The following is an 18,214-nucleotide window of genomic DNA, read 5'->3' as shown; positions in this document are numbered from 1 at the left end:
AGTTGGTGAGTGTGCCGTACGTTGGAGGATGTGGCACTAATTCTTGGTCTTCCGACGAATGATCTGCTAGTTACAGGACCGACCCTTAGTAGTTTTTAGGCCTTAGAGGCCGAATGCTTTGATTAGTTTGGTGTTGCACCAAGAAAGGTAGACTGTAGAGGAAGTTTCATTAAGTTAACGTGATTCCGAGGATTGAAAGATCGTTTAGTATTGGCCAATGATATTCAGAAGTACGTCAAGTGTTACATAATATTATTATTTGGGACAATTATGTTTGGAGACAAGTTTGGAGCATCTGTGCACTGGAAGGGTAATAACTCCAGAAGACTCGGTTTAATACACGAATATCAGGAACCAAGTCATCTCCCTGGTACACAGGCATCGTTTCAAAATGAACAACTACTGATGGCTCCTTGTGACACATGGTCTCGAACCATATGGGCAAAGCTTCGTACGAAACTTCCCAACCTCTAAAAATTGACTCAACTGCCTTTTGCTTTGCCAACCATGTTTTGCGATAACTTATGGTGTAGTTAAACTTCAATTGTACTTCTGCAATCATTGATTTCACCTTTATAGATGGGTCAACTTCTACCAATGCCTTTATTGCTTTTACAATTGTGTTGGAATCTAGTTTCAAATGATCTTGAGTAATGGTGGCCCTAGTACAAGTGTGACTACCATTGTACCTCCTTACCTCCCAGCAGTACTTCCTGGACATTTTGCTAACTCTAATCAGCCAATCACAACCTGCGCCATACTGGGTACATTTAGCATAGAATGTCGTCGGTTCCGACTCATGCACCCGATAATCTACACCTCTACGGATGGTATAATCTTTCATCGCATTAATTACTGCCTCCCTAGAACTAAATTCCATTCCTATGGTGAATTCACCATCCGTTATAACAGGAAGCTCTGTTGCATTCACGACACAAAATTTATATTTCAATAAATAATTCTTAAATATGTGTGCCATTAATAAAATTTATCTATGATCCCTAAATCAACAATAAATCATTCAAAATTTAATAAATTAATCAACTAGGTCATCAAATGCTATTTAATAAATTAGTAATCATACAAGAATGCGAAATACTAAATTTCTCAACATACATGCTTACTTGATAATTAAAAATTAAATAATTACTAATTATTATATACCTGCATTTATATATTGAGGAAACTCCGGTGCATGCATGGCCTCCAGATCCAACGACCGCATGAAAGTCGGCTCCTCAAACGGTTGCTGGTTAGTTAGTGTATTTGCTACATCCGCCACATCTACCGCCATAGCATCATCAGCTTGATCTTCGTTTACACCTGGATCAACGACCTCATAGTTACTTTCAAACTCTTCCTCGCTATCAGTGTTGTAATCTTCCAATTCAATATCCCGGTCAGCTGCAGATTACTCGAACTCAATATACAGTTCGATGAATGATATTCGGAACCGACTTTCAAGATACACAGAAAACATTTCTTGCATGCTCGCTTCATCAGTCACATATTTCGTTTGAAATTGAACGAACCCACCAAATACAAATATAGGATATTTGTATGGAATACACGACACTCTCCTAGATATTTGAGAATCAATCTTTTCACAAATTACACCTTTTAATTCTTCAAATGATAGTGTGAATAGAATTATAATATCTAATGGATTTTCACACACAAACTTTACTCCTTCAGCTGTTTGTAATAAAATTTGACCATGATAATACACTTTTAACATAACTCTATCATCCATGATAAGAAGAAGAGAAGAAGGTGGGAAAAGAAAAAGAGAAATAGCAGATAAGAGCTTCTGAGATTTGAATATGGTGAGAAGAAGAAGATGAAATGGAGACCTCGGTGATAGAATTGGTATATATAATGTTAAAATTGGACCGTCCGACTGCCTGTTTGACTGGTTCAAATTTTTTGAAAAATAAATCGGACAATCCGATTAGAGAACAGCCCGCCAAAAAAATTTGTGTGCTTCAAATCGGTGAATCCTATTTCATTTGGAAAAAAAACCTCCAACCTTAAAATTGGTGGGTCCGATTTCTTTGGACAAAAAAAACTTCGTTCTCCCTGCATGAAATCGGTGAGTCCGATTTTTTTATAAAAAATTTAAGCCTAACACAAATCGGACGGTCCGATTTGTGTCTCTTCTCACCTCCATCTAATCGGACCATCTAATTTTTTTCTTTCAATTAGTGCCGTCACAGTTGTATAAAAGACCCCTATCTTCCATAACCCGTGGTTACACCAACTCTGGTGTCATATAAAAAAAATTAGCCTAGAATTGATGTAATTCAAAAATTTAATAGATAAAATTGAATCGAAGTTAAAACTTGAAAGTAGTTTTGAAATTTTTTATAAATATTAGGAACAAAATATTCGGCTGAGTATTATAATTTATAAAAAAGATTCGGCTTAGCTCGGGTAAACCGCAAACGGCGTGGCCGGTTAAAGCAGAAATTAAAAAATTAGGGGATTAGGGCACGACCGCACACAAGGCTCCCAGTCCCAGCCTCCCATGCATTATTCCTCTTTAGTTCTTCGTGGCTTCGTCTTCGTTCTTCGCTGCTTCGTCCGTTCTTCAGCTGGGCAGCCACGTCCCACGGCCACCACCAAGCACCAGCCAGCCAGCCTCACAAGTCACTACCGTCGATCACGGCGCCGTCACCCACCCGTCCCACCGGATCTCTCATCTCTCAGATTCTCGTCTTGCTCACCTCCCTGCCAGCAGCTCGTTGCCGTTGTTGTTGACAGTTGCTGCCGCCGGCCACCAGCTGTCGTCGTTCATTGCCAGCAGCGGAGCAGCCTTTCAGCAGGTAACTGGTAAACCTTGATTCTAATTGTAAAAGACCATTGTTGTAACATGTAAGAAGCTTCTAACCTGCTTTTGTCTTGTTAAAAGGCAGAATTAATTGTTTTCTTTGTATAAATTTACATTTCAAGGCTGAACTTTTCCTAACCTCTTTCTTTCCCCTGTTTCTCCTTTTCTTTACATAGGTTCAGTGTTATAAATTATAAACCTCTGTTTTTCCTTCCCCCCCCCCCCCCCCCCCCCCAAATTTACACAGGTTCAGTACATTATGTCTACTTCAAGACAAGCCCCTGAGTTTTTAGCTTTTAAGTTCCATGTCCTATGTTTTATCGTGTGTTATGATTTGAAGTTATGTTCATTTGTTGAATCTGCTACTGCATATACTGAATTAATTGGATGCATTGTGAATAGAAAATTACTTAAATTGATTAGATTTTATAATTTATTACGTTTGCAATCTCTGCATGTTTTTTTTTTTTTTTGTGCATATACATGTATTTTTAGGTGATATGCCATTTTCCGTAATGCCATCCGCCATAAATTTATGGCAGATTTTTGGTTCACCGCCATGAGTTGCCATCCACAATCGAAAACTATGTTATAAACCTGCTTGAACTATCCATTATTTGATATGTTCAGTTTTCTGCATAGAATTTATGTCCCTTCGTTTTTTGTAGGGTTCATTATCCTTTTCTAGGCTTAATTATATCAGCTTTGGTTAGAGTTACTGAAACTTGTATCGGTGGCATGAGTGTCTGATATGTGTGTGATAAAGGAGTTTATATTCGTGTCTTAAATCTTAATAATGTTAATAGGGTTTGCAATTGATATTTTGTTCCTATTTAAATGCAAAGGGACGAAATTTCAGGGCAAGCAAGTGTAATCTGCAACTTTTTATGTCTTGTGATTTCAAGGTTTGTCGTATGATTGTGTTTTGGTTGCTTGTGCGGCATGTTGGTCTTTGTTTCTTGAAAGATATAGGAAATTAAGCCATTATCATTGAAAGGAAGCATCAAAGCTGAAATCTAATCTATTAGGTTTTGGCTTTTTCTCAAGGCAGTTTTTCCTATGCCTGGTGCACCTGTGATAGCTGCTTGTAATGATAAATGTGTTTGCTTTTGCTGTAGAAAATGGGAGAAAACGTAGAACAGGTCTCAACTAGAAGCAACTCCAGAGTCCCAACATTATGCGAAGAATGCAAATCTAACCCATCAAAATACAAGTGCCCCAGCTGTTCCATACAGTCATGCAGTCTTCCCTGTGTAAAAGCTCACAAAGAGCGAACTGGATGTACCGGCAAGAGGAACCAGACTCAATTTGTTCCTCTTTCCAAGTTTGATGACAACCTCCTACTATCTGGTACATAACACTTGAACTTTGCATTTAACCTTTATGTTAAAAGCTTTTATCTTGATTGTTGGTTAGTCAAAACAGTTTTGTTTATTTATTGGTGCCTTTTATATCAACCAGGAGGACCTTTAATGGCTTCCCTGTTTTTTAGTTAATTTCCAATTTTTTTTTCTATTTATTTTTTGTCTCCATTTTGAATTTTCTATCTTCATTCTTTTTGTTGTTATTGTTTATAATATTTCATAAATATGCACCATTACACATTTTTCAATGTGCTTAGGGATTCTTAATTCCCCTATTTTTTGTATTTATTGTTCATTTTGTTTTATTTTGTTTTCTGCTATCTAGACTATAATTTGCTGGAAGAGGTAAAGAGGGTAGCTGAATCTTCTCAGAGAATGAGAACTAAATTGGGCATGTATGCATATTTTAAGTTACCTCATTACCTTAAAAGCCTGGGGAGCGCTGCTAGGAGTCGGAGAACCAAACTGCTGTTTCTTCCTAGCGGAATGTCAAAAAGACAGAAGAATCAAACTCGATATGACCAAAGGTAGTGTATTTATTTTTCATGACAAGTTTCTTTTAGGAGGATTGTACATATAAGAAATTTCTTCATTTTGTACTTATAAGTTTTCCATGTTTACTTTTGAACCTAAGGTATATATATGATCTGTAATATTCAAAGTGAATTTTTAGTTTGGATTTGAAAATTTTATCATGTTAGAGTTTCTTCTTTTTGGCATATTGATCCTAGAGGGAAATACATATTATAAGAATGTTTCCTTTGAAGATTGCTACGAAGCATTTGTAAATTTCAAATGTGTTTGAAACATTTTCAGGAAGAAATTCATATCTTGGACAATTGAATGGCATTTTCATTCAACGGATGTTGTTTTACATGACCACGGGTGAGCCACTTAGCTGTTTTCTTTTTATCTGAATACAATACTTGCACTATTTAGTTTATTTATTTTTTAAAGAAGAAACTGCACTTTAAGTTCTTATCACATGCTTAGAATCTAGAATTTGGAGAGAAAAAATTGAGTATATTATGCTTATGGCTTCCAGAGTCAATGAAAATACAAGCTTCTACTCCATTCTAGAAAAGCACCTCAAACCTGGTCCGTGGAATCACCCATTAAGGCAATTTTGTGAAGAGCAGCCGGATCGCCTCAAGATTTTCATTCGTAAATACCCAAAGGTGGTTTTCTTTACCTTTTCTATGTTTAAGATCGATGATACTAAATCATGATCACATGGACATCAAGAAATGATTCTATTTCAGTTTTCAATTTAATCTTCCTCGTGTTAATGCAGGGTCCCAAGTCACCCTTCAAAGAGCTGGATATGAAAGCACCAATCAGACAGCAATTAGCCGATGTAGTCATTTTGGAGTTTCCCGTCGTGTTTGTTTTCTTGCCATCTCACAGAATTGATTTTGAAGTTATTAAGAATGTAAATCAGATAGATAATAAATCACTTCCAAAAGACAGCAAAGATGGCCAAGAGCCAGAAGGTGTATCATTTAGGGAGGAGGAGATAGAAGATGACTCCACAGATCCTCAGGTTTTGGATCTCATGAAGAACTTGGAGTCAAGTACATCAAATCAAGTGTCTACACATAATATGATTTTCGAGAAAGCACCAACAGGTTCATCGGATAAACCCCTGTTTGAAGAAGACACTGTGGGTAACCCTTCACATTCTTCACTGAAAAACAAGGAACTAAAAATCTCTGAAGACATGACATTTGACTTTGATCAAGATTTGATGGATGTCTATGCTAATCTAATGGCTGACATGAATCCAGACAACTTCCTTGATTTTGATGGTGAATTCTCCAAGAAAACAGACAATGAGATAGGTTTGATTGGTACCAATGGGGTATTGCCTGTGCCAGAGGAATTGGAGGAAGGGGAAATTCCAGAATAGTTGGTAATAATATACTTGAATTCTATCAAAGCAGTCGACCAAGTGGTGGGAGAGCATTGGCAACATGAAACCGGATTATATGTTTAAAGGTTGCTTGCTTGCTAAGCAAGATCGCATTCACAGCCTAGAGTAGTTGCATCATGACGATGATTTTATGTTGCTCAGTTTAAGTCATAGTTTTGATATCTCCATCAAATGCTCATGGATGTTCTTTCATGGTTCTTTGCATAACTGAAATTTTGTCCTAATAGTTGATAGTTCACTTTAGATGCAGTAAGGTACTTCCTTAATCCTTTCTGTAAAAAGACCATGCCCCTAATGTTTTTATGAGGATTCAAACATAGCACCAAAACCATGCTTCACGGCATTGTTTGCTTTGCTCATCCCTTCAGGTCAAATTTTGTTACCCTTACCTTCAAAGCGAGATTAATTCATTGTAATGGATATATTTTCTAGTCTTAGGTTGTTCAGTTGTGCCTACACAACCTTGATCTTCACTTCAAGTTTAGGAGTCCACTTGTATATTTTTGAAGTTCAAAATGGACATGACGTGAAGTTTAAGGGGTTGAAGGGAATTAAGTACAATTAATAACACTTTATTAAGATGTTGCACTTGTGGAGAACTTGTCATCTGCACTTTGTTAATATCTAATAACAAGCCAGGTTTAGGCTTATGAATATTCTAGATTGATTGGTAGTTGGAGACTCAAAACAATTTCAGAGGGGAAAAGGAAAGCCTTTGCTTTACAATATCAGTGATTGAAAAAGAAAAAGAAATGATTCAACAATCTTAGAAAGGTTGTATGAAGGTGTAGTTTTTTTTTTTACACAAATTAATATTTTCTTTTCTTTATTAGTCATTGTTGGAAAAGATAGGCATAAAGTATCTCATTCCACACATCAGGAACTCCAGGAAGGCACCAATGAATGCAATCTGCATAGCTATTTGGATCTTGTATCTGTTTTTGTGTTAGAGGCTCCCACTGCTTTCTGTATATAGAAGGGTGTGCTTCTTTTCTGTACTCTGAGAGCTGAGTGATGTTAAGTATTTCAACATTCAACCCTCTTGTTTTCAAGTCTTCAACCACATTCTCCACCACTTTCATCATTTTTGGATCTGACCCTTTACCCCAATACCCGTCTTCTGTGATCATTTCTGTTTCTTTGTAACAATTGTCACCCTTATCTGCTCCCCATTCTTCAGCCCTGCAATGTTTTTTATTTTTTATTTTTTTTATTAATGGTTTTGTCGAAAATATTTATAAACTAATATTATTTCGGTAAGAAAATAGTGAGACATAAAAATTCCGTTTTCAAATTTTTAAAGATTATTTTGCTTAATGATTTATATAGTTAGGAATTTTAAGAATAAGAAAAAAAATGATGGATGAAATTCTCCAAATTAGAGATTTATTCAGAAAAAGGTTAAAATCTCTTTTGAAGGCTTATACAAGATATTGGTTCCAAAATTAAAAGAAAAACAGAAAACATGGCCCAACTCCATTTTATGATATGAATATTTAACAAGAGAATTTCTTTCATGAAGATTAGAATTGGGTGAAGAGTGGAGATTTTTACTAAATTTAGAATAAACATATGCATTGCTATTGGTGAATTTTTTCTGCTCTAATAAAAATAATCTTTACTCTTCACTAAAATTTCACTTTTCCTTTTAACATTATTTATTAAATAATCATGCCACGTGTATACAAAAATAAATTATTAAGTTAGTTATTTGTATAAAAATATATATTAAAATATAAAACACACATTAAATATAAATTAATAATATATGTATTTATATACAGATATATAATGACTAATTTTTTTAGTGCAAAAAATATTTTGATATTTCAAAAAATCTCCTATCCGATAACTATGACCTAAAAAGTGAAATCACTATTTTAACTAAATTCATATTCATCATCTAGTTGTAACCGTCAAGAAAAAGATTTATCCACTTGTAGGGAAATGCACTTCCTAACAAAAAGTTACCATAAATATCAATGCAATTGTACTTAAATGATAGTTAGTTAGGTACCAAAGACTTTTCCCTTATATGTATATATACCTTTCATGAGTTGGTGACATACTAACAAAAAATAACTGTGTCTTGTTACGATTAACATGGACCTCCAACCAATCTGACCATGTTCTCAATGCCATCTCATAAACTCTTAGCATTTCCACTTTTTTGTAAACTCCATTTGGGTCTCCAAATGTTCCCCACCTGCTCTTGCAATTGAAATCAATGAAATATTGTTACTATATATTAGTGTTCAATTTTAGCACACATTTAAAGGAAACAAAATGAAGTAAACTCTATCTCCGATCAAATTTGATTTTACACTTTATAATCTGTACTTTAAAATTTTTTAAATAATGTCAAAACGTGTAAAATGGGCCTTTTTTTTTGTAACTTTTTTTTCAAAATGACTCTTTTATTAATTAAGATATAATTTTTTGAATTTTTTCTAATACATCACAAAGAAGGATAACATTAAAAATTAAAAATAGAAAAGTTATAAAAGACCTATTTACATTGTTTGACAATTTTAGAATGTCAAATTGGGATTTTTCTTAACAATCTAGAGTATAAGTTACACAAAAATTTCTGGAAGTCCATAAGACATATGGTGAAAATAGTTTAAAATTATTTAATTTTATCTTCTTTAATTACGACTGAAATAATTGAATAATATTAAACATAATAAATTAGTAATTATGTATTTTACACACTTAAAATTATAAATGTTAAAGTTAAATAAAATAACTTAAGGTTGTTGTCTTCTTAACATTATTACCGTAAAATTTGTTAAAGGTTAATTATAACAACCTTTTCTCTTTTAAGAATTTATTGAGGTGTCTTTTAATTATTAGGAACCAATTCCGCAAACTGAGTCCCAAAACCTGAGTACAAATAAATTTTTGCAATTAAATCAATTTGATAGTGGAGTATAGGGTAATAACTAACTATAAGACAACACAATCATATCACACATATCTATGGTGGTTGGAAATTTAGAACAGCTAACATACATGCTAAGTTGATGATATATATATATAATTGAAAGTGATGGTTTGGCAAATTAATTAAGTTCCATGAGAAGTATACTTACAAAACATTCATAAGAGGCCTTCTCCACCAGAGGTAAGTGTTGAAGACAATAAAGTCAGCATGAGTCCAATACCTAGCATGCTTCTCAATCGCATTCACTCTCACAGTTCTTTCTATTACTCTATGGTGCACTGGATCATCTGAGTTTGATTCTACTAGCAATGGTGCCCAATAATGCTCAATTGTTGCATTGTATTCCTTCATTAAACAGTGTTGTAACTTGTAAAAATTAAGCTATGGGAAAATTAAACAGTTGTCAACATTTTTTTTTTAATTAGGAGCGAGACTCGAACCCGAAATTTACAGACGAGGAGAGAAGACTATGCTATTTGAGTTATAGTTCGTTGACAACCGTTGTTAATATTTACTATGAAAAAAATATTGGAATTAGATTTTTTTTTGTGCATTTATATTTGTTAAAATAGTGGGATATATATTTTTCAATTTGTTTTTTGGATGAATAAGTAAAATTATGCCACTAATTTGCACTAAATTGAACAAGCATGCATTAGGCTTGTGGTAAAAAATTGACAATTTTTTACATTACATAATGAACTTTATTTCCATTATTAGGATTGCATTGTCTAATTTATTATCAAACTCATCTCTAATATAGACTTCTTTTCTCTCGTTTTTTCATATTCTCTTTTAAAAGATGATAAAAGAACATTCAAAGAAAAATCTTATCATCACTTTCGTGGATATTATTGGATTAAAGATTAAATGCAAACAGTTGGTAATTTCAATTTCGTTTCTAGTAGTAGCTAGTAAACTTGCCTATGAAAATTATATGTTAATAGTCATGCATGCACTTGGTTTATCGTACTAGAATTTGGTGAAATAATTTTAATCTATTATTAGATATTTATCATATATAATGTATTTACTAAGGATATTATAGATAACAAAATATTCATATTTTTATATTAAATATGATATTAAGATGATATTATTTTTTGTAAAAGTATATGTTATTAATTCCCTATTTAAATTAAAGTATGGTGTATATAACTTTTATTTTATAAATTATGACACCAATAATTAAAAACTAGAGTAGATATATAGGAAAAACTAACCAAGAATGTGAAAAGTGAGTACAATTCTATTATTTATGCATTAATTCTTATATGCTCGTTTATATATTGATCCCTAATATTATGAATTCATTTAATTTATATAAAAGAAATGAACAACAAACACATTGTTTATACCAGCTAGCTATAACTCAAATAACATAGTCTTCATATCCTCGTTTAAAGGTTTCGGCTTCGAGTCTCACTCCTAACTTTAAAAAAAAAGAAAAAAGAAATAGATTGTTTACATTCCTAGTACTCTTCATGAAGCATATAAGAATAATGATCATAACTTACTTTGACCTTCCAAATGTTAAGAGAGGCATTAGCAGTGTTGTGCATGGAAGTGTGAGTTGATGATGAGAGGGAAGTGTGAAGAAGGCAAACCATGGAAACCCATTGGCCTCTGTTGAGTGAATCCCCCACAAACACAAGCCTCTTGTTCCTTAGCCTCTCAAGCAATGCTGTGGCATTGAACCTTATCGTACATATATACAAAGAACCACAATATTCCACAAAGCTTCAGAAAACATAGCCAAACCTGATCAAGCCACATATTATACACCTACCTACTATAAATTACAAAACAATATTATATTCTTTATTCTCGTTGCAATCTTTTTTTTTTTCATGGATAATACTAGAGAGAGAGAAAAAAAAAACTAGAACTTGTCTTATTTAACATTTATTAATTATCACAACAATTAATAAATGCTAAATAAGGCAAGTTATGACTGTTTTTAGTTAATTTTCTTTCGTTACTAAATATTTCCAAAATTTTATTGTGCCACCCATAAAAAAAACCCACAAAATATGTTATTTTTAATTATTTTTTTTCTCTCTTTATATTTTCCATTCTGTATCAGAATGTCTCCTTATCTATAACTATTACTATATATAATTTACATCTAAATATTGAATTATTAATTTACAAAATTTTTAAAATGACAAATATTTTAAAGTGGGATAAATTGTAATATATATAATAAAGTAAATATTCAAAAATGAAACCATTATTGTTGAAGAGAGATACCTTGGTAGATCACAATGGTTTGGCTTCCACCTCCAATTCTGGTAACTCAAGTCCTTCCTTCCAAACTTCTCACATGCCAATTGATCAGACATGAACTTGCATTCCTTATCTTTGTATAATGGATAAGACTTATTGTCAAAAACCCATTTCCCATTGAACAAGTCACATTTTGATGATGACACATTATTATTATGATGAGTGTCATCATCCTGAGAGGCATCTATCATTTCTTCATGTTCTTGGGGTGGTGATGATGATGATAACTGTGTTCCATTGTCTTGTTTTATATAAATGAAACTAATGACTAAAAGAGTGGTAAGAATGGCCAAAAGAGAATGAAAGGTGTTTCTAATTCCCCAAGTGTTGCTCCCCCCTACTAGTACTATTGGTTGTACCTTTGCCAATTTCATTGTGATGAATTATTCTTTTGATTCTTCGAATTCCTTTCACTCAATTGGAAGAAGCATGCACCTTTCTTCTATTATTCCTCCTTTTTGAAGCTTCATTGCAAAATCGGTTGGTGGAAAAAGGTTCTTATTATCGTTAGCCCAACTTGCCCCCTAAAAAATAGTAGGTAAATTAAAGCTTTAATTTGTACCATGATGCATTTCTAAGCTTCTCATGTTGTTGATTGACTTCAAATATATAATTCCCAGTGAAAATTGTCATTATAGCTATTTTAAGAGGAATAATATAATCAAATTAATTACCCACTTTTGCGGTGATTAAAAAAAGGAATGTTGTTAGTAAATGTACAAAGGTTTTAAATTTATATTCAACAATGCATGCTAAGTAATCTTAAGAGAAAAAGTTGGTTTTGCCCTACTAGTACATACCTTAGCTGAGACCCCACGACTATATATATGCCATTTCTTCAACCTATTTTTTTGGGGATACATTCTTCACTTTTCTTTCACTATACTTGAAAAATAAATATTTTACACGTAAAAAGAAAATCTAAATTTTAATATGAATTACATGACAACAAATATTATTATTTTTAGCCATTATTTAGTCAACAATAATTTATATTTATATTTACAAAAATTTTATACACAAAAAATATATAATTTATATTTATATTTACTAAATTTTACATACATAAATCAATATAGTTTATAGCTATATTTTTCAAAATTTACATGCATAAAATAACAAAATTTATTTATTAAAAATAATTTAGTAATATTTATAATGATCAAATAATAACCAAAAATACTAAAATTTATTGGTTTAAGAATTTTCTTTTAATATAATATTTGGTATTTCTCCTCAAAACATGATTGTATTTTCCGACTTAAGAGTTATAAAAAGCATCTTCATCTACACCTAGAAATATGTATACATGTTTGAGATATTATTTTTTCATGTATACAGTTCTAACATATGTATATTCAATAATAGGACTTTGTTAGGTAAATAATAGTTGTTGTGAACAATGTGAACAATGAATTCTAAAATTGGTCTAATAAAGTAAAAATACATTATACTTTTAAATTACATATTTAAATCTTAATATTAGAATAATTATCCATACATCTAGTGAATTGAACATCTGATATATTAATTATTCATATTATTTAATATTTTTATTGCTTGGACCTATACTTTTCCTCAATAATATTCACAATAAAAAGGTAACTTTTGTTAAGATATATTTATTTTAATATTTATGTATATAGTATAAGTCTCATCAATTTAATTTATTGTAATTTGTAAATGTCAGGTGGTTAGAATTATTGTATGTTTATTATTAATATATTTAATTTGTTTGACAATGACTATATGTGCAGACCCAATTTAACGATATATCAGTTGGTTGTGCTATTGACGTTTTCACAAACCCAATAACATTGCTTGAAGTATGCTCGAAGTTTTAATTTCATGTGAATTCAATTCATCTCGTTTCATTGCCCAAGAGATAGAAGTTGAGATTCAAAATAAATCAAAACCAACCAACAATAATTGTTTTATACTTTTAAATATAATAATATTTGTGAATACTTTTCCTATGGATAATAATATATCTAGTGGGAGACAGATAAGATTTCAAATTAAATTAACTATTCCGTCTTCTTCAAACACATACCGGAAAAAACAGAAAAAGAGAAAAGGAAACTTAGAAGAATGGCAATGGACATGGATATATTTAATTATTTATGTTCATCATAAATATATGTACATATACATACGTACGTGCAGACCCTAAATTCAATAAGTATAGTATATGACTTAAGTATTTTATTATGTACAAAAAATAATTGAATGTATTAAAGAGTTCAATGAATTTTATTACCTGTGAAACAAGCTATCGCTGTCAAATCAATTTGGTTGTTATTGATATCTTTAGTGCCGCAATGTCTTCACTTCATTTATAACAATTGACTCTATAGAAAACGCTTTGGTAAACTACTAACACTATATTCGAATAATTTTGTTTTTGATAAAAATATATTCAAATTTTGTTATAAACAAAATATCTTTAAATAATTTAAAAATATAATAAAAATATTCAATATTAAATATATATTTTTAAAAAATAATTTAAAGATTAAATTTTGATGTAATTTTTTGTAAGTATAATTAGAAAAATGAGATATTTTTATTCTTAAAATTTAGTAATTTTTACCAAGTAAATATTCTTTTTTGATTTGTTGTGTTAACAACCAATAATACCTTTAAAAAACCACAAAAAATATATACTTAACGAAACATTATCAAATTTTAAGAATAAAAATATCTTATTTTTCTAATCATACTTGCAAAGAATTGCATCAAAATATAATCTCTAAAGCATTTTGAGAAATACATATTTAATGTTAGATATTTTTGTCGTGTTCTTAAATTATTTGAAGACATTTTTTTTATAACAAAATTCGAGTGCATCTTTGTTAGCAACAAAATTATTCAAGTGTATTTTTGGTAGTTTACCCAAACGCTTTACGTGCGCCAGGATACTGTATTCAATTAACTTGTGATTTTTTTTGTCTTTTAGCGTATGGGTGATTACCAATGCATCCGAAAAAGATAAATAGAAAAGATAATGTTAAGCAACTTGCAAATTGGAGAGAAAAATGTGGGAATTGGTTGGCGCAGGATTTTATGTTATGAACTAGTTAGGTTGTAAGAAATAAAGTAGATGGGTGAAATTTAATGGTTTATTGAGAAAGATCCGTAGTAGATCATCCATGGGTGGCTGCGATTTGAGAAATGTGAGGGTATTTGCAGCCGGATTGGACAAAGGTGGGGTCGAATGTTGTCTGTCGTACAACGAGCAGTGTTTGTTCTGCGCAGAAGAGAAAATCGCTGATATCCGACGGCCTCTGCCAACAGAGTTCTGGGAGTTTAGGCCAACATAATTTTGCTAATAGATTTGCTCAGTGGAAGATGCCGAAAACTTTGCAGGTAGGTATCAACCATAATTTTTAATTAATTGTCTCAAGGTATCTGGAATTCAAAAATAAATCTGTGAGTATGGCGATATTGCAATAGTTTACATGTAGTTATTCGGAGTAAAAATTGTAGACCGAATGCAAATTATCAGTATTTGATTATTTTTTTCCGGTGAAAAAATCTTCATTTGGGTAAATACATGTTGCTTTTACACAACCTCTGGTGAGGTTGTGTCACTGTATGTAATTGTTTAGTAGATTTGATTTGTACCCAAACAAATTAATTTAGAAAATGTAATGTTTGATAATCCGAGTACAAAAAGCTATTTCCATGTCATTGCCAATTTGAACCCGAAGTTGCTAATCATCCTAGTTTAATAGGTGCACAAGTGTAACAATGCATTTTGGTCCCTATTTTTTTGTTTATATTAATGTACAAGCATTTGTTTTATGTTAGAACCGAGTTCAGAGAATGCTATCCACACAACGACGTCAATGGGACCAGAATCGTCATTCTCTGATAAGGGTACTTTTGTTGAGGTGAATTTCATGGACATTCTTTTTGTTGTGATGCAGGGGGGAATTGGTTGGGTGTTTATGGTTGAGAGGGAGTAAATTAATTATATTATTGTTAAATTATGATGATGATTGTTGCATAGGACATGTTTTTCGACGCAGGTATTGAAGGGGATGTAGCTAGCACCGAGGCAAAAGGGCAGTCAAAAATGGTTGTTGATTCGTCTCACGGTTATGGACATATAACGGTGGAAGAGGTAAGGAATATGGAATTTGGTACCTTGGGAGAAGCAAGGGAGTTCTATGCTGGTTATAGTAGAGTAAAAGGTTTTCCTATTCGAAAGAGTAAAATGGTAAAAAATGTCAAAAGAGAGGTGGTCAGATATAATTTTGTGTGCAATAGAGAGTGGTTCAAGCAGAGGAAGTGGTTGGAGAAGTTTGATATAAAGTAGGAGTACAAGCCTGTTACTAAGTGTGGATGTCTAACAAAGCTAAGGATCAAGCAAAATGCTGCTAATGGGAAGTGGTGCGTTGAAAGATTTCTTGATAATCACAATCACACTTTACTCCCCGAGATATTTGTAGGATATTTGCCAGTTCATCGGGGTATGTCTGATGTTGAAACTGCGCAGACGAACATGTTGAGGTAAATCAGAATAAGCATCCCTAAAATATACAAATCGTTTGCAATGTAGGTTGGGGGATTCAATCTAGTTAAAAGCAAGATATGCACAATGAGGTTCGGAAGCAACGTGCGTTGCAGAATGGGGATGTCAACGTTGCGCTTAGGTTCCTCCAGCGAGCTGCTAGGGACGATGAAAGGCTGTTTTGGAGATATCAAGTTGGGAAAGGGGACCAAATATGTGACCTAATATTGAGCGATGGATGCAACTAGGAAGATTATGAAGTATTTGGGGACATGTTGGCCTTTGACGCGACATATGGGAGAAACAAGTGCAACATCTCCATGATTGTCTTGTCGAGGGTTAATCATCACAATCAAACATGTGTCTTTGGAACGGCAATGGTGTCTTGTGAGTCCCAAGATTCCTATAAATGGGTTTTGAACAACTTTCTTGATTGCATGAGGGGCAAGGCCCCGAAGGTAATGATCACTGACGGAGATCCTGCAATGTGATTATTTATTATGCAAGTATTTCTAGAAGTCTAGTATAGACTCTAAGCCTGGAATCTTCTAAGAATCGCCACAGCCAATGTATCATAGCCGCTGTTCACACATTTGTTCAAACAATGCATGCTCGCTGATGTAGAAGTTGGTGAATTTGAGATGTAGTGGGAGGCAATGATTAACGAATACGGTGTTAAGGAAGTTGAGTGGGTAAGGGACTTATATATAAAGAAGTTGTCTTGGGCCACCGCCTATATCAGGGGCAGATTCTTTGCTGGCATAAGGACAACATCTTGATGCGAGTCACTTCATGCTAAGTTAGAGAACTTCGTGGAGAGCAGATATAGGATATTGGATTTGTTGAGAAATTTTCAGAGATGTGTAGATTTTCTAAGAGATAGGGAGGAAGAACTTGATTTCAGGCTCTCTTATGGAACATATGTGCTTCAAACTCTGTTTCCAAAGATCGAGAGTCAGTGGCGACGCACTATAAACGTGATATATTCTATAGGTTCTGCAAGTGCCTAAAAAAGACAGTTCGATATTACATTGTGGACCACGAAGAAGGTGACCATGGCTGTTTTTATGTTATACAAAAGTACGGTCGGCCTGAGGAGACCTGGAAGGTTGTGCACGTTGCAAATGAGGCATCATTTAGGTGTAGTTGCTGCAGGATAGAGTCGTTTGGTCTTCCATGTGTTCATATGGTTGTGATTTTGGTTGGGTTGGACATGGGGCATTGCCACACAGCTTACTTCTAGGGAGGTGGTGCAAGGGTGCAAAAAGTCATATGCCTAAAAATAGAGTAGTGAGCGATACAGGATATGCTACTTCTCAGTATCATAGAAGAGTTGGTGTTTTTGTCGATCAATGCAAGCGTCTTGCCAAGGTGGCCTATCTCAGGGAGGAGGACTTCAAGGCTTTCCTCGAGAAGATGTTAACTGACACTGCATTGTTAGAGGTGAGGATGGGTTGCGGATGGGGTCGGGTTCAGATTCTTTCCCACAAGCTATAGCTTATGGGTGTGTAAACGATCCTGCAGTCATTCAAACTAAAAGAACTGGGTGGGCTAACGATAGTCTGGATTCGAAAGGTCCAATGCAGAGAAAGTGTAGTAGATACGGGATGTTGGGTCATCGGCGAACACATTGTCCTAATCGCTGTATTTGTGGCTCTTTCTGCTGCAAAAATGGTCAAATTTGACGTCACTACTGTGAAATAAAGATGAAAAGGGTTTGTTGCATTTAATTACCAAGTATTGACTAATCAAGTTAAGGGTTGTTTGATGCGGTACAACTTGGAATGCTTTAAAAATTTAGTAAATGCATACATCTGAGTTGATTGACGTTTTGTGGCTTGATTATTTTTTATTAAGGATTTGATTAACTTAATTTTGAATATTGAAGCTTGTTTTTGAATGATTGAGTTGAAGTTGGTTAAATATTAAAAAGAGAATAATAACTCTAATAATAAAATTAATTAGTAATAATGCTCGAAGCTTTTTAGTGGGTGGATTAAGTCTTAAACAATGTGTTTGCTGATCTAATGCCTAAATTTTAATAACTTAAAGACAATTAAAGATAACAAGTCAAGAACATTTATGTTGAGAATTGTTGGGTATTAGAAGTGTTTGAGAGATATTTGGTCTAGATGGGACTCTTGAAAGGTGACAAAGTCCGAGTTTTAGAATAGGTTCTGCCGAAATTTTCATAAGAGTTTAGGCAAAAATTGAATAATAAAAATAATAGAAATTGGTGTTATTTTTAATAAAAACCAGAGACTTTATTTTGAGGTTTTATTGGGTTAATTTTGATTAAAAAATTATGTTTTGAGAAGTTTTAGTGAATTTA

General features: G+C 32.9%; 3 protein-coding genes across 3 annotated transcripts; 1 reads left to right on the top strand and 2 right to left on the bottom strand.

Moving 5' to 3' along the window:
• Window positions 1–268: 268 nt before the first annotated feature.
• On the bottom strand, window positions 269–1,440 carry LOC112795100 (uncharacterized). Its single transcript, XM_025837058.2, has 2 exons — window positions 1,165–1,440; window positions 269–918 (listed from the first exon to the last, which is right to left on the bottom strand). Exons 1-2 carry the CDS (start codon window positions 1,292–1,294, stop codon window positions 269–271), a joined length of 780 nt encoding a protein of 259 aa, XP_025692843.2. The 5' UTR covers window positions 1,295–1,440.
• A 1,000-nt stretch (window positions 1,441–2,440) lies between these two features.
• Window positions 2,441–6,726, top strand: LOC112797095 (uncharacterized). The gene is made up of 6 exons (XM_025839853.3): window positions 2,441–2,825; window positions 3,949–4,180; window positions 4,520–4,721; window positions 5,011–5,079; window positions 5,240–5,372; window positions 5,489–6,726. Exons 2-6 carry the CDS (start codon window positions 3,952–3,954, stop codon window positions 6,101–6,103), a joined length of 1,248 nt encoding a protein of 415 aa, XP_025695638.1. The 5' UTR covers window positions 2,441–2,825; window positions 3,949–3,951; the 3' UTR covers window positions 6,104–6,726.
• A 14-nt stretch (window positions 6,727–6,740) lies between these two features.
• On the bottom strand, window positions 6,741–12,161 carry LOC112797094 (protein trichome birefringence-like 34). Its single transcript, XM_025839852.3, has 5 exons — window positions 11,328–12,161; window positions 10,592–10,772; window positions 9,223–9,419; window positions 8,175–8,333; window positions 6,741–7,309 (listed from the first exon to the last, which is right to left on the bottom strand). The coding sequence occupies exons 1-5, from the start codon at window positions 11,735–11,737 to the stop codon at window positions 6,961–6,963; spliced, it is 1,296 nt and encodes a 431-aa protein (XP_025695637.1). The 5' UTR covers window positions 11,738–12,161; the 3' UTR covers window positions 6,741–6,960.
• Window positions 12,162–18,214: the final 6,053 nt, after the last annotated feature.

The sequence above is a fragment of the Arachis hypogaea genome, chromosome 4, assembly GCF_003086295.3.
Source record: "Arachis hypogaea cultivar Tifrunner chromosome 4, arahy.Tifrunner.gnm2.J5K5, whole genome shotgun sequence".
Lineage (NCBI taxonomy): Eukaryota > Viridiplantae > Streptophyta > Magnoliopsida > Fabales > Fabaceae > Arachis > Arachis hypogaea.
Note: the sequence above shows the minus strand (reverse complement) of the source record. Positions and strands in the feature narration are given on the sequence as shown.

Coding starts and splice junctions, on each gene's coding strand:
- LOC112797095 (XM_025839853.3), top strand. CDS start 3,952: ATGGGAGAAAACGTAGAACAGGTCTCAACTAGAAGCAACTCCAGAGTC. Junction 4,181..4,519: donor TGACAACCTCCTACTATCTG/GTACATAACACT, acceptor TCTGCTATCTAG/ACTATAATTTGCTGGAAGAG. Junction 5,080..5,239: donor GTTGTTTTACATGACCACGG/GTGAGCCACTTA, acceptor TATGGCTTCCAG/AGTCAATGAAAATACAAGCT.
- LOC112797094 (XM_025839852.3), bottom strand. CDS start 11,737: ATGAAATTGGCAAAGGTACAACCAATAGTACTAGTAGGGGGGAGCAAC. Junction 10,773..11,327: donor AACCATTGTGATCTACCAAG/GTATCTCTCTTC, acceptor ATGTACGATAAG/GTTCAATGCCACAGCATTGC. Junction 8,334..9,222: donor AGGCCTCTTATGAATGTTTT/GTAAGTATACTT, acceptor TTGCAAGAGCAG/GTGGGGAACATTTGGAGACC.
- LOC112795100 (XM_025837058.2), bottom strand. CDS start 1,294: ATGGCGGTAGATGTGGCGGATGTAGCAAATACACTAACTAACCAGCAA. Junction 919..1,164: donor TCCTCAATATATAAATGCAG/GTATATAATAAT, acceptor TGAATGCAACAG/AGCTTCCTGTTATAACGGAT.